Here is a 15,264-nt window from a genome sequence, read left to right as displayed (position 1 = left end):
GCAGCACCCAGCATTTTTGCAGCTCCACCTTTTTTCACTTGACGCTCTCAAAGAACTCCCTCTCCAGCTGCACCAAAGCAAAACACACCCTTTGAGCTGGGTCAGACAGGTGGGCCAAGCAATAAAATAATCTTTTGATTGTGTTAGCTCAGTCGTCTGCCCTGACTGCAGAGTGGTCGTGCAAGTCCATGTGGAGCTTGCATGCATGATTACGGATGTAGCGCACAAGCCGTGCTGATGTCACAGCCGCAGAACTGACTGTCAGCGATTGTAAAGCAAGACAGCAATATTGGGACGCCCCATCATTACCTGCAGGATATCCTCATCGTCGCCGGCCGCGGCTGCGTCGTTGGCATCGGCATCGGCCGGGGCCGCAGCGGCGGCGGCGGCGGCAGCCGGCTCTTGCGCGACGGCATCTTTGCGCGCGCGGATCTTGGCCTCCTTCTGGGCCTTCTCCAGGTTCTTCTCGCGCGCCGTCTCGCGCTCCAGCATCTGCGCACAGCCACATTAATGTCACGTGTTTTCAAGTTCTTGCAGAAATAGGATCCGCAAGCGTCCAGCACATGTGATTTGTGTTTATGCCAATTTGCACGGTCTTCTGCACTTCCTCCACCAGTGCGACAACATTTGAAGTGAGTCAAGATCCTCGGCACAACAACATTGCTGGTGCTGAGTATGTTATCGTCTGGCAATTTAAGGAGATCTGCAAACTCCCTTCCCCAAATTTGGTCCCTGTGCCGGGTTCTGGTGTAAGCGCCATTCTCCATTACGCACCCTCGGCGTGCTGCCTTTTTCAGTACTATACGTTCACAAGGGGTAGGCCTATCAAGTCCTGGAATGAATATGTTAGGAAAGACTTGGATAGTCTTGGGCTGGCCCTGACATGGTGGAAAAGGTGCCAAGATAGGCCGAGCTGGAAGGCTGTCATAGAATCGCTGCTGCGACGCACCTAAGCCAACTGTGGCTTGGATAGGCGTGTAATAATAAATAATAATAATAATAATACGTTCACGCTGCGCAATGCGTGAGGAGGATGCAACAAAGCATGTGATGTGGGTGACAGGTCACTGTCTCCAGAATATCAGTCACCGCGAGGGTGGCAGTCTTCTCGCTGGGCTGAAGATCAATGAGAGAGGCGCTAAGCTGCAGCACAGCAGTTGTGCCGTCCGCGCAGCCGACCGCCACAAGGCCGCCTCCCTCATGCACGCGTAGTGACGTCAGCGCGCAGTCCGCCACCTGTCACGATGACATCAGCGCCCCGTCAGCCGCCACCTCAGCTTTGTTGCATTTTTTCTCATCCTGCCATGCACTGACTCCCACCGTGGCGCACAATTTCAGAGGTGAGCTTTCAGGAACTTCTTTAGGCTAGTCATGCACCCGCTGACATCCTGCTGCTATTGGGAGAAAACTTAATCATGGTGATAGAAGGTTCTATTGACCTGGGTAGAGAGGGCTGGAGCAGTCTGGCTGTTGAGGTAGTAGTCCCATGCGTCCAGAACGCCATCCTCCCTCGCACTGAAGAACACACTCGGCCTGCAAACACACAGCTAGTCAGCAGTCTACCTCTGCACCGTATCCAAGACAGTGGCACCAAGCCTACACTGTCAGGGAAGGAGCGGAAATGACATCCGCATGCAAATGAAACCAACTGCATCTGGCTGAATGAGCAACATGGTGCTACTACTGCATGCATGCTCATGCGCCATCATTGCACCAACACAGTCAAAACAATAGATGTCCACTGGTCCTGAAGATATGGCTGCAGACGCCTGCCTGGTTACCCTATGGCTTTCTGAGTTCGGTTCGCTGTCCTATAATCATGGTTATAATTGTTATTACAGGCTTGTTAACCTTCCAAGGCTAGGTGCGTTCCAGCAGCACTTCTTTGGTTTCCTTCAAAGCTCCATGTCCTTGCATGTTCTCCACCAGTCGTAACTGAGACTGGTATCATCTAAAGCTCTATAATAGTGTCATGCAGGGGACAGCACCGGGTGGGGGACCAGCGGACGGCGGTGAGGTGAGCGGTGTGGTAAGCGGTAGTAATCAGTGGCGTGCGCAGATCCTCATTCCACACGCGCGCGGTCCAGTCACCGCAGCTGGCAAACATCTTGGGGTAGAACGGGCTGCGTGCCAGACCGTATACGGGCCCATGGTGGCCTGCATTTACGGGGTCGCTGGGGTCAAAATCAAGCATTAGAGAACAAATTAAATACGTTGTAGTACAGAGATCTATTTTGCACAGGGCGGAGTGCATGCTAGCATCTTGGCGCAGGTATATGTGAGCCATCCTGTGCGTTTCGTCATTGCAGGATGCGCGGGGGAATGCTTGTCTGGCAATACACATAGGACCCCTGATCAGCGTTAGTTTAGAGGAAGACATATGCACGCATTTCAATTGCAGCAAAGAAGTATCCTCAAGAGTGGTCAGCCATGGTGGTTTTTATGCTAGGTCTCCAAGGCCTTGTGGTGCATGACTGACTAACGGTGGTGCACCTGAGTATGATGCGCCGACGCGGTCTGCCGGGGTCTTGGCCTTGCGGTTGCACAGCAGCACGTTGCCCGGCTCCGTGCCCACCAGGAATCTGCCCACAGAAAACGTCATTCTCGAACTGTAAAACCCGGTGTAAGAACCCCAAAATGTGTCTCCGCCATCCCCAAGGAAAGTGGGAGGGCCTCGGGGGAAGAAACAAGAGTCTCCAGAGACAAATGCGTTGCAGTACTGGCAGGAGCAGGGAAGCTTGTCTCACAGTGGTCAATCATGGTGGATGTGCTAGGTTGCCTGTCCATAAGAAGCACGAGCAGAATCCTTCTGTGGTGTGCAAGCTCCCCAAGCTGTCTGCATTAGGCCTTGCCATGCAATTTCTTGCTATTAGTCCAGTCCCAGGCCAACCTCGTCTTCACCTAGCGAAGGCGGAGGGAACGCGGCGCACTTGGTGGGTCCGGCGGCTGGGCTGTAGTCGAGGCAGACGGCGCCGGAGAGGGCTCCGGAGGCAACGCCGCGTTCTGCCAGGGGCAGCTCTTCGCGCGGCTCCCCCAGCCGGCGGCTGTCCCACCAGAGCACGCGGCCGTCGCTGGAACAGCTCATCGCCTCCGTCCCCGTCTTGCTCTGCAGCCACGCGAAATCGTACACCGGGTCCCTGCGCGCACAATTTCCTGCCGGTCTTTACAATTTAAGATACCAAAGAATGGTTGCACAGTTGTCATCCGGTGTACAGAGACTTAAGTGAGCTAAGGAGCACTTGAGATCAACTCTGCAGGCAGGCATGCGGCCTTCAGCCATGCAAAATGACATATCGGGCCCCTGCGCGTTGCAAAAGGTCATCTTCTCAATCTACACCTGAATTTTATTTTTGGACCCTGGTTCTGCAAGGAGCCAGTGCCAAGGATCTCTGGTGTTCAGCAGTTTTAGGCGACCAGGTGAAGCGAGGTGCATATAAGGGTCAGCGCTGCACTGACGGATGGAGACATGCTGGCTGCATGGATGGCTGAGAACCTGCATTCGGTGATTGCACTGCAGCAGCTCTCTCTGGTGGCAAGGATACGTTACGATATTCTGCTGGTCTGGAGATGCACTTGCATGGAGAAAGGGCAATCAGAGGGGAAGGAGCCATGCCTGTGGCTCTTCTCGATGGGTGTTGCATCGACGGGCGTGCTGCCCTGGCGAGTATCAAAGACAACAAACTGCCCGTTGTATTGCCCTGCTCCCAGCACCTGCACGCGCATGCGAGTATCATCACCCATGTGCTGCAGTGAATCAAGTAAAATGCCCTGAAGACACCAGCACCATGTGATCAGGGCATAACATGATCCGGTTTCGACAAGTAGTATACAGCACCCAAGGCCTAATGATAGGAGTGAAGGGCCGCAAAGGAATCAGCACCGGCAAAGGGCTGCCAGAAAACCCAAAAAGTAATGGTTTGCATGCCAGCTCAGATATAAAGGGGCGGCATGTACATAATATCGTGTCTTTAAAAAATTAAGTGACTGAGTGCCCCTTAGACCGAACCAGGCCTGTCTTCGCACACCTGATGTAATGCATGTAATACGATGCACAACACAGAGGTCAGACTGGCCTTAGGGTACAGTGGATCACGTGCTGGTTTCTTGAAGGCTAGCTTCTCAGGGGAAGTAAATAGAATCTTGCCCCACCTTGGAGTCCTTGAGGTTGAAGTTGAGGCAGACGAGCGGGCTGGCAGGAGACAGTACTGCCTCTGGCTGCGCCGGATTGCCCAGATCCCACACATAGCTGTCCGACGGCGCTCCCTCCGCCTGAAACTGCAGCACCGAGTATGCCACCGCCACCTGTCACAGTAGTAACTCAGTAAGTAAGCACGATGAGTCTCTGGGTTGAGACGAGACATGCTGCCTCAACCTGCAGCGCTCTGCCCTGTAGACTATCTGTTCTGTGCTATCTCTATGCTCGTGTAGGAGATCTTCGATTCACAGCAGACGCGACTCCTGGCAAATTGCCTGCAGCAAAGCATGCATGCAGCGTGCCAGGAGTGCTGCACATTTTTCATTGTCAGACAACTAAGTTGCACTATCAGACACCGATTAAAAGGAGCAGTTTTCCTGAGCCTGCCTGTCTGCAAATTCGCAATTGAAGCAAGGCATCATCAACAGGCGACCACGTCCACTGATGCAGGTGATCCTAAATCAATTGGTGTTCATAAGAGTCCCAGGAGACTTCCATGAGAACTATACTTAGAGGGCAGGAAAGGGGTGTGACCTTTCTGGAGCCGTCAGGGTGCCAGGACAGGTACTGGGCCCCCTGGCGGGAGGAGGAGGGGTCCAGAAGCTGAGTCAGCGTGTGCGCGGCAGCTGCCTCGGTGCTGTACTTGGCATCCCCCTCCCAGTACTGCTCGTAGATGTCTATCGCATTGTTCTCCTTCACCACTTCCTCCGCTCCCGCGCACAGCGCCACCACTGCCCGGATGTAGTGCTCATCTTTCTCCACCTGCCAAGAAACACATAATTCTCAATCCGTTGCTTTCATGTGTGACCCGTCCCTCGGGGGTAGGTACATTAAGCAACATCTGGGCATCTAATTTCCATTAACTCCTTGCAGGTCCTCTGCGCAATGCTGATAATTATGTACCTTTTGTTGGCCATTTGAGTCTTCCTGGAAGTGTGCTGGAGAGAGCAGAGTGTCGATGGGCCATAGCTTGTGTTGCTCACAGCATTTGTTGTTTTGGACAAAGTTAGGGTTAGTCTCCCTGTCATTTGGATGCTGTGACTTTCAGAAGCAAGATTGCAGCACACCTTTTTCCGATACCTGATGACCTGCTCGATCTCTGTGCAGTCTATCTCCTTGGGCCAGCCCCCCTCTGTGTGCAAGATCCCTCTGTTTACAAGAACCACAGGATCCGTATTCACCTGCAGGCATACCATTCGTCAATAGATATTTCAGTTTCAGTTGATTTGTGTAAGCTACAGCAGAGAATCAGGCACTCAGGCTCAAAGTTTTGGCTAGAATGTGTGCTGTGTACCTCGTGCTCTGACATCTGTTGTCCCACTTGTATCGAGGTAGATATTGTCTTCCTGACCACGAAATTCTTTGCATGCTCTTCGTTGGGTCTGATATCCGCCAGCATCTGATCACATTCGTTGGGTAACAGTCAGAACAAGGCACTTAAACTGCACTGGAACCTTGGAGAAGCGGAACAAATCTTCATGGTCACGATCTCTGATCGGGAGGTTAAGAATGTAGAGTAGAATGAATTGAACCTCTGCTCCCTCATCGTTGAAGCGAGGATGCCGCCCAAAGTCCTTCCTCTGCTTGACATACTGATGGCTGATCTGCAGCAAAGACGACGCATATTTTACCAATACGCGTGTTGCACAAGATTGCAGGGAAAAATTGTTGTAAGATAGCTTTGAGAAAAGACATCAGGTACAGAACATACCTCCATGATTTCACCACCTAGCCGTTGCAGGGATCTACGATGGCGAGGCGACGGATCGTGCACCTCATGCTATATGTTCCCGACAATACGAATCTGTAATGACCATGACATGTTAAACCAGTACGTGCACTCTTTGTATGCCTTTGCCACACTCAAGCGCTCGCAGCATCCGTAACGTTCCCAAATCGCGGGATTATCGCCCCAAATCCCTTGCATGACAAGGGTCGGTGAAGTAGCCTCTAAAAATTGCCCGCACAATTTCTCCTCCTTCGAGGCAATTCGTGCATGTTGAGACCTTGACAAAGCAGCTCTTTAGCATGATGAACCACACACCCATTCTTTTCGAACATCTCAGGTCGCTGCAGCGCCTCTGAAGCCTCTATGCCATCGAAATTGCCATCATACACTGGCCCTGTTGAAGAGCAGCAGGTGAGGCCCCCTTGCCACGCCTGCCACCCTCCCTGCATTTCTTAACACGACAAACTCCGCCCGAGTTGATCAAAGATCCCTCGCTGCTCGTGCCATTGTGTGTCCTATTGGGCGTTGTGAGCCTGCAAAGCAGCTGCCAGACCCCTGCCAGCGCTTGGGGCCGCAAATTCCTTTTTAAAGGCGGTACATCTTGTCATACGCCCTTCCTTCCCGAGCCTCCACCGCAGCTGCAAGTCTGATGGCGCTGCTCTGCTTTCTGCGCAGGCCGCAACCGGCCGCGCCGCGCTCCAAAGCCTGCGCGAATACCTAGCTGATAGAGGTGAACTCACATTCCACATGCACTTGCAATACCTCTCCCAATGTCTCTGCTGCAACCAATTCAACAAGTGTCCGCGCATATTCTCCCGGGCACCGCCCCTATGGCACCAGCGGCGGCAGCGGCGGCGGCGGCCGAATTGCACAACTTGGCTTTCTGCCTTTCTGCACTCCTTTCTGCACTGATTCTACTCTTTTAGGTTGTTATGACCTTGCTGATGCAATGCATATACCGCTGATGGACATCCAGCATAAGTTGTCAAGCAGCAGATGGTGCTAGATGGTCTGCACCATATAAGCACCTGCAGGGACCACCTCCTTCCTGTGTCCTGCCTTGTCACCTTAAAGGCATTCTGCACAAACGCGAATGGAAATTGGAAGGAATCTGGCGCATGCAGGCGCAGCACTGCCGGAGGGATTCGAGGCATCTGTGCACCTGCGCAAGGAGGGCTCACCGGGGGCGGTCGACATCTACTACTTTGACCACCTGCACACCCGCTACCGCTCCAAGCTACAGGTGCAGCCCTCAGCTCTCCCCTTGTCATACTGCGGAAGGTTCCAGAAGCAACATATAAGCCTGGCAACACCCAAACCTTGCCCGAGTGCAGGATGTCTCCATGGGACATTTTAATCTTGCTGTTCTTTGCCAGTATTGATATCTTCATTATCATGGTCTGTGCAGCACATCTTCCTGCCAACATTTGAATGAATTAGAAGTCTGCAGTCACAGCCAAGAGATTAAGGGATGCATTGGTTGATCAGGTTGCGCGGGCGCTCGGCGTGGCAGATTCGAGAGACAGGGACGAGGGAGCGAGTCTCCCGAGCAGCCCACGAGTCATGGGAGTGAGCCCCTCGAGCCCGGCAGCGGCCGACGCGGCAGGCCAGCAGCTGGCCGCACACCACCTGCAGCTGCCGGCACATGCTGATCAGGTGCCTGTCAATGACCGCCGAACGCTGTCAGCCTCCATGGATTGACAGTACCTAAGCTCTGCCGACGGTTTTTGAGCCGGCAGCTTTGCATGCACGAATCAGATGCCGCGGGTGTGTCCATGTGCCTTTGATACAGCGCGGTATAAACAAGACGGCCTGATTTTTGGCAAGAGAGTGAAAACACTTGGGTCGCAGGGAGGAGATTTTGTGGGCAGTGAGGAGGAGGTAAAGGTGATGGAAGCGCTGAGTAAGTACCTCGCCAAACTAGGCGGCCAGCTGGAGCCCGGCTGGCGCTGCCAGGTCAGGAAGCGCGCCGGGCCGGGGAACCGAGTCGACACCTACTTCAACTCCCCCAACGGCGAAAAGTTCAGGTCAGCGGTCTTGCCTGCTCAGACATGCAAGCCCTTTGCCGCCTGTTGCGCGCTGTTGTTCTGCTGAATCTGCCGCCTCTTGGGTAACTTCTGTGCCCTCAAACTGTTGCAGGCCCATGATTTAAAGGGCATGCATGGTTCTCATGCTTTCCTATAGGCAATGAGTACGTAGCACAGACCACAACTGCTGCTAATGGGACACGATTGCAGCAATCAAATTTATGTGTAATGCTCTGAACCAGCGGATAACGAAGACTGCCCCCCATCCCAGCCAGTACAAGGTTTTTGAGAAGTGAAATTTAACAGCATTCCGGTGCGGGAGCAGGTCGAAGACTGACGTGGCGCGTCACTTGGGCTTGGCCGTCCCGGCGGCGCGTCGGCCGGCCGGGGGCGCGGCGTCGCCCGGAGTTGATGTAAACATGGCGGAGGAGGACGTGGCCGCCATGCTCATGGCCCTGCCCCATGGCAAACCCATCACCGCCCGGTGCGCTCCCCTTCCACACCCCTTGTGATTCTGTGGATGTGAGGTTCCAGATGAGCTCAGGTTGAGCAAATCTGTTCAAAAACAATGCAGACCAGGTCTTTACTGTGGTGTCTGAAGTGCCATCCCTGTTCCAATCACCGTCTGTGGCCATCAAACCGGCAGGCACGAGCATGTGGTACGATTACTTGTTCCACCGCCGTGTGGGATGATATGTTTATTTTGCAAGGCGCTGGTGATTGTGCCGCAGCTGCAGTCTTGCCCCAGTGCAATTCAGATTGTGACCTCCCCAAATCTCTTACAGGGCAGGGCTAGGTAACCCGCCTAGTGCTGAGGGTGTGCGATCATATACTGGCTCTTTACCTGCATAACGGCAATATATAATTAGCGCCATGCGCATAAGCAAAGCTGCAGAAGACACATGTATGAAACTTATCTCTAAGTAGTATATTTTACTTGTATAAAAATAATGTGCGTGTGCAGGGAGGCGGCGCGCGCGCGGAAGGTCTCGGGCGCGGTTGCCGGGGAGTGGGCCGGCCGCGCAAAAGGGCCGGGGACGCCAGACAACGCCGCTGGCCGCAGCGGCAACGGGCTGCACTCCATCGCGGCGGCGCTCGAGGAGGCATCGCCCTTCCAGGTCAAGCAGGAGGGGGCTGCATACGCGGATGACGAGCAGATGTTTGACAGCGATGATGAGGTGACTGCCCTAAGCACGCTGGAAGCAATGTCACCTGCAAGAAAACAGGACTGTGCGCACTCTGTATATTCTTGTTGTCTCTTGCAGAAGCTGGAGCAATGACCAAGAGAAGATTGAGTCATTGACTTTCTACCTTCAACGTGTTCACCCCAGCAGATGCTGCACAGCACAGCACTGAATGTGTCATGTACCACACGAGACTTTGCCAATACATACTTTTGCCTGTGTGGCAACTTCTAACAATTCCTGTCTTATGCGCAGGACACAGACACGCGTGCAGATGAGAAGGCGGAGCTGGCGGCGCGGCAGATGCGGCGGCTGCGGGCGGCCGCACATGCGCAGGGCCTCACGCTTGCGCCTGGCTGGCGCGTGGACGTCAGCATCCGCAAGAATGGCACCAGCAGAGGTGCGATTGCCCCCTTCGAGACTCGTTGTAAATCTAATCTTAATTTTATTTGTAAGCACGCAGGATTAAGAGTCGTCCGTGTTGCGCTGCAGTTGAAGCTACTCTCCACTCGCTCATTTCGTTTGAAATGCATATCTTGTGCTTTGATCTGAACGGTAAGCGCATGCTGCGCAGGCTCCACGGATTACTACTACCGGCTCCAGGGCGGCGGCACCTTCCGATCGATAACTGCCGCCATGAAGCACCTGCTAGCCGCAGAGCATGGTGCAGCGCCCGCGGTCGCCACCGATGCGCCGATGCTGAGTCCGGCATCGGAGCCGGCCGCCGACCCGGCTTCGCCGCAGCTGCCGCAGCAGGAACGTCCCCCCAGCCCGGCCAGCGCTGCCCGGGCAGCTCCGGGCAGCCCGGCCGACAACGGCGGCCCGGCCGGGCCGAGCGCAAAGCCGAAGCCAAAGAAGTTTGGCAGCCTCACGGCGCTGTCTCATCCCGGCCGCAGCGGCGCCGCCGTTGCGCGGCCAACGTCCCCCAGCGATAGCGTGGCCAAGGGCAAAAACCCCGCTCCTGAGGAACCCTCTTCTGCGGCGCGGCCGACCACCAAGGCCGCGCTGGCTGCGCTCGGGCGGGACGCGACAGCCTCAGGGCACGCGCCCGAAAAGCAAGAAGCTGCGGAGGCCGATCGAGCAGGCTTGGAAGCGGGGGCTGCTGACGCTGCTGCTGAGAGCAACATGCCGGGCCCCAGTGGAATGGGATCGGTTGACGAGGCTGGTGCGGCTGTGGAAGGGAACGCCAGCGAACCTGATCAAGCCGGCCACAATGAGTCTAATGCGCGCATGAGGCAGCGAAGTGAGTGCCGCAGCAAGATGCTCCCTTGCGCTGCCTCAGCAACACTTGGGGTGGTCTCACCTCATCACAGTCACTAAAACAAGAGAATGAACACAAAGGGCTTGCTGAAGGCTTACTTTCATTATGCACAGAGCCGAACAGGAATGCGATGGCGCCGAAAGACGAGCCTGCTGAGAAAACCGGCCCGGCGCCGGCCGCGCGCAAACGGCGCACCGTCAACCGCGGCCGCGTGGATTACGCAACTGTGGCGGCCATGGCCGATCTGCAGTATGCCATCAGCAATGGTGCTCTCTGCCTCTCACTCTTCTTTGTCCACAGTACCTTTTTGAAAGGTACCCCTTGGATTACATGTTGACACAACACCTCTGCATGTCAACTACTCGGCCGTCGGGGCATCGATTCGCGCAAGCATTGGCTGACTATGTCCCACAAGGGCTGAGGTGGCATCAGGCTGAAGTAGGGGTAGTAAGGGGCTGATGATTGAGCATGCATGCGTGCAGAGGATCGAAGGGCCACTCTGAGGAAGCGCAACGCGGCCAAGTCAGGCACACCTGAGGCAACCGCCACAAACCCACCGAGCACAGGTGTGTACTCTTCTTTCTGGGAGTATACCGGTGCTATCTTACAATTAAGGAATAATACAGGATGTTGTGTGCCCTTGGACGCAGTATTGTGCTAATGAGGCTGCAGCTTATGCCCGAATATGAAATGCTCCTGCAGATCTTTGATGGTGCCATCAATCCAAATCCTGTCATGCGGGTCAGGTGTGGACAAGGACGCGGCACAGAGCACAGCAGAGGGGAGCGAGCCGGCAAAGGGCCGCAGCCAGGGGGCGTCGGGGGCGGCGGGCAAGGGTGAGGAAGGCGAGCAGAAGCCCAAGAAGGCAGAGAGGAAGCGTGAGCGAGTGGTCACGCCCTACACCAAACTGGTCAATCGAGTCCGCGGCCTCATCTCACGCATAAGGTGATTCAATTTAGCTCTTAGATTTCCCGCTCATTCGCCATGCATTCATGCCGTCTGCGACATGCTGGGCACATAGCATTGTATCCTGTGGTGCGTCTGCAGCATCTCCTTACAGCAGTAAACACAGACTGCAGATGCTGAAGACAAGCTTGAGGATTTGGTGCTGGATCGGCAACTTCACTGTCTGCTGCACATTCTTGTCTGCGCACAGGTCTGCCCTGCAGTTTCATCTCGCGAGCTGTAAGGAATTGGCCATGCTTGTCAGACAGGACAGTCAGATCACGGTGCATATCTTGGATCTGGGGCTCAGATCTACTGGTGTGCTGCAGGGTGGAGGAGGCATATCTGGATGCGTATGAGGGGGAGGGATGGCGTGGCGCCAATCGGGAGAAGCTGCGGCCCACGGCCGAACTGGAGCAGGCGAGGCTGCAGGTTTGTGCAATTATCCATTGCCACGCTGAACTGTGCAGACATCACACAACCAACGAGGTCTGCGTGGCTCCAGTGATCCGCGTCCTGTGCTGCGACATAATGCTAGAATGTTGCCGTACTGGGCATGGCACGAGGGCCGCCACGCAGAGCTTCTGGCTTGGCTCGATACTTGCGCATCACTCCAAGTTACTTTCCTGACAGGGAGCACCATGTGTTCAGTGCCTGTCCTTGACGATCAGCAGCACTGTCGTTTTCTGGTTTCTGCCATTCACACTCAGCAAGGTAGCATACGCACTTGACGCATGCCAGTCAACCCTCTGAAGCCCAAACCATGCAACATGTCCTAAGCTTCAGGAGGTTGGACTGGTATGCGTCAGGAGTGTATCTGCTGCCGTAGCCATACCGCTTTATGGCTTCAGCACCGGCTCCTTACGGCGGTCCAGAAAGAGAGGGCGTACAGGCTCCCTGTTTCTCCTTGGAAGATGGAGTGTCTCCTAGAGTCTCATGCTCCCGTGTCTGGCAGTATCTGTCCCGAGGTCTGCATGAGCCCAGCTCATTTGCATCCCAGCTCCTTAGGGGCGGTGTTTCCACAGGGGAAGCAAGGGGCGTCTGATACTGAAGTGAGGCTTCACGGAGTTGGATCCCGTTCGTGTTGCACACAATGGAACTGCACCACTTGCAGAGCATCGCTTTGCATGCGGTGCAAGGCATTGCTTGCATCACCAACTGGATTGGCCCCGTTCGACTCGCATGTGTCAGGCCTACCGCCAGCGTTCATTCTGAGCCAGGATCAAATTCATCATGCTTTGCTTGATCTTTGCGCGCGCGCAGATTGAGAAGTGCAAGCTGGGGATGCGGGAGGCGGTGAAGGAGTGCGAGGAGAGCGGCGGAGACCGCGCCATCCCGCCCGAGCACATCGACGAGGACGGCGAAATCGACGAGGCCCACATCTTCTGCGGCCACTGCCACGACCCTGAATCCTATGAGGTGCGTTCTGCATTCTTTTTGTAGAGAATTTTTGCCCGCGGGATGATCTAACCCCCATAGTTCTTGGTTCTTTGCTTCCAGAAGGAACCAAGGTCAATGGTGGGAGGTCTGGCCCAGTGCAGCGCTTCACCGTACTTTGCCTCTCGTGCCTCTCGTGAAGCAGCCTTGACGAGACCCTTGTAGGTGATCACACCGTAACAGGGCAGGGTAGCGGCGCAGATCAAGGTCTGTACCATGGCAAACGTGTGCTATGCGTAATCTCAATCGCCTGAAATCTTGCTGAGCATGTGACGCCTTTGCTGTGCTGCAGGACAACGACATAATCCTGTGCGATGGCAACTGCCACCGCGCGTACCATGAGAAGTGCCTGGTCCCCCCGCTCGACTCCTCCACGCTGCCAGAGGACGAGGGCTGGCTCTGCCCCGCCTGCGACGCCAAGGTGGGCTCCTTTGATCAACACCCCCGGATCAAGATGAACGGTACAAGTATTGTATTATGGCATGCAGGGCAGTGCATTCACAGCAGGTCTTGTGGGCACCATTCTACAATTCTGCGACACCAAATTGTGCTCCGCGATTGCTTTAGCTTGCATCAGGAAGCGCCTTTTTCAGGAGACCCGTCCAGCGGCTTGCTTGGGAACGACAGTGCAGGGGCATCAGTTGTCAAGACTCTCCCTTAGCCCAATGGCTCAGTTGTGTCCTGTTTGTGGACATCCTCACTGCTCCACAGTTGCTGCTTGGCCTTCAGAAAGTGGTGGATCAGTTTCTTTCCAAAGCAATGTGCCCCACCTCCACATAGCAATTTGCTCTGGCTTCATCGATGCAAACACACAGCAAAGCAGTAGCAAATGTTGACTCTGCTGCGCGCAGGCGGACATCCTGACAATGATCAACGAGGAGTACGGGTTCGAGTACGAGCAGGAGACCCCCTGGCACGCCGTCTTTGCCGAGGCCCCGATGTCGCCGCGCGCCGCGGCTGACGGCGCAGCCGCCGCCCCCGTCACATTCAAGACGCTCGCGGATTTCCTCGCGCACGCCGACCTGCCGGACTCCGACGCGGACGACTCCAGCTTCAAGTGCGCGAGAGTGACTCGTCCCTTTGGCTTGCTCCTTTGATTGAAATAATGGCCTGGCAACAGGCCCGTCAGCCCGGAGGGTGTCCTGCTGGCGCAATCTCGACCTCCTCAAGTATTGCCTGCAGAGCCGTCTGATACTGCACAGGGGCTTTTGTCATTTCAGCAGCAGGTCGGCTTCGCAGGCTGTGCTTGAGGAAGGTCTGATCAATGCTGCCTACAATGTTGAATGCAGCTCAAGAAGTTGGGAAAGATTGCTGGACTCTCTCGGTGCCATTCAGCTGTCGAGTGGTGCTGTGCACACACTTGGCTGACAAGCAATACTGCCTTATGGCTATTTTTCCACCTATACTGCAGTAAATCAGTTGCGCTCACGAAATCCAATGCGCTGAAGTGACCAGCTGCGGTGTGCAGGGACGAGAGCGGATCTGATGGCGAGGAAGGAGAAGAGGCACATGGCGGCGGCAGCGGCAGCGATGGGGAATCTGAGTCGGGCAGCGAGGCAGACAGCGTTGACAGCGAGGCGTCTGAGGGCAGCTCCGTCGAAAGCATGGCCTCTGAAGAGCGCAAGTGCGTCCTCCTCCCATCTCCTTCCTTCACAAGCCATCTCCGAGACCTTCTATACAAAAGTACTCAAACGTTGGATACTGTCACATTTCTGTCCTTCTCGTGGTCTTATCAGTCTGTGAGGAGTGCTGTCAAGACACGCGCAGGGTCCCATCAGTGCACTGCCAATAAAAATTCTGATTCGAGTCAAAATGGCACTACAAGGAAAATGGCTGCGATCAAGGCAGCGACGTGGCTAGGCTGAGATGGCTGACGCATGCTGTGTTTCACTCCACGCGCAGGGGGCTCCAGGCAGAGGAGGCAGCAGCAGGGGAGGGCAGGCCACAACGCAAGCTGCGGTCGGCCGGCAAACGTGCGCGGGGGAACGCTGACGAGGTTGCTGATGTGGACGCTGACATGGGCGCTGATGTGGACGATGATGACGAGGAGGAAAGTCTGGTGCTGTCTGGCAAGCGCGCGCGCACCACTGTCGACTACAGGTGACCTGGCGATATATTTAAGACAAATAAGGATTTATAGCACCCGTCATGTCTGTAGGCTGTTTTGTCGGCCACCTGTGCAAGTTCTGGTATGGGACTGCAGTCCAAAATGGGTGGTACTGCATCTTTGATCTGAAGCACTCGGTTGGAAAGGCATGCAGCGATCCCATGATAGACAACATGCTGTCCTGCAGAAGTGAGGGGTGGAATGTCTGTGGTGTGCAGGAAGCTGAACATGGAGATGTTTGGCGACTTTGAGAGCTACGAGGGAGAGACACTCAGCGACGAGGACTTCACTCCTCGCGAGGCCGAAGCAGAAGCAGCTGCAGCCTCTCCTGCCTCTCCCTAGCATTCCACTCAGCCTTCTACTCCAGCCCCTTTGCTAT

At 55.2% G+C, this 15,264-nt stretch overlaps 2 protein-coding genes across 2 annotated transcripts; one reads left to right on the top strand and one right to left on the bottom strand.

Moving 5' to 3' along the window:
- Positions 1-261: 261 nt before the first annotated feature.
- Positions 262-5,805, bottom strand: COCSUDRAFT_16047 (flagellar outer dynein arm intermediate chain 2; the record flags this gene model as incomplete). Its single annotated transcript, XM_005647353.1, has 12 exons — positions 262-492; positions 1,090-1,236; positions 1,440-1,533; positions 1,989-2,157; positions 2,494-2,582; positions 2,931-3,137; positions 3,548-3,711; positions 4,150-4,302; positions 4,730-4,957; positions 5,263-5,376; positions 5,490-5,594; positions 5,728-5,805. Coding segments are annotated over 12 exons (1,779 nt in total), but the record flags the coding sequence as incomplete, so codon positions are not given.
- A 482-nt stretch (positions 5,806-6,287) lies between these two features.
- COCSUDRAFT_63988 (hypothetical protein) lies at positions 6,288-15,227 on the top strand (the record flags this gene model as incomplete). The annotated part of the gene is made up of 19 exons (XM_005647352.1): positions 6,288-6,335; positions 6,600-6,654; positions 7,049-7,167; positions 7,413-7,580; positions 7,776-7,951; positions 8,277-8,435; positions 8,916-9,129; positions 9,391-9,535; positions 9,710-10,378; positions 10,510-10,662; positions 10,879-10,962; positions 11,143-11,341; positions 11,671-11,773; positions 12,605-12,760; positions 13,071-13,199; positions 13,630-13,835; positions 14,247-14,402; positions 14,681-14,878; positions 15,104-15,227. The coding sequence occupies 19 exons, from the start codon at positions 6,288-6,290 to the stop codon at positions 15,225-15,227; spliced, it is 3,261 nt and encodes a 1,086-aa protein (XP_005647409.1).
- Between the last annotated feature and the right edge of the window lie 37 nt (positions 15,228-15,264).

Source organism: Coccomyxa subellipsoidea (genome assembly GCF_000258705.1).
Source record: "Coccomyxa subellipsoidea C-169, whole genome shotgun sequence".
Lineage (NCBI taxonomy): Eukaryota > Viridiplantae > Chlorophyta > Trebouxiophyceae > Coccomyxaceae > Coccomyxa > Coccomyxa subellipsoidea.
Note: the sequence above shows the minus strand (reverse complement) of the source record. Positions and strands in the feature narration are given on the sequence as shown.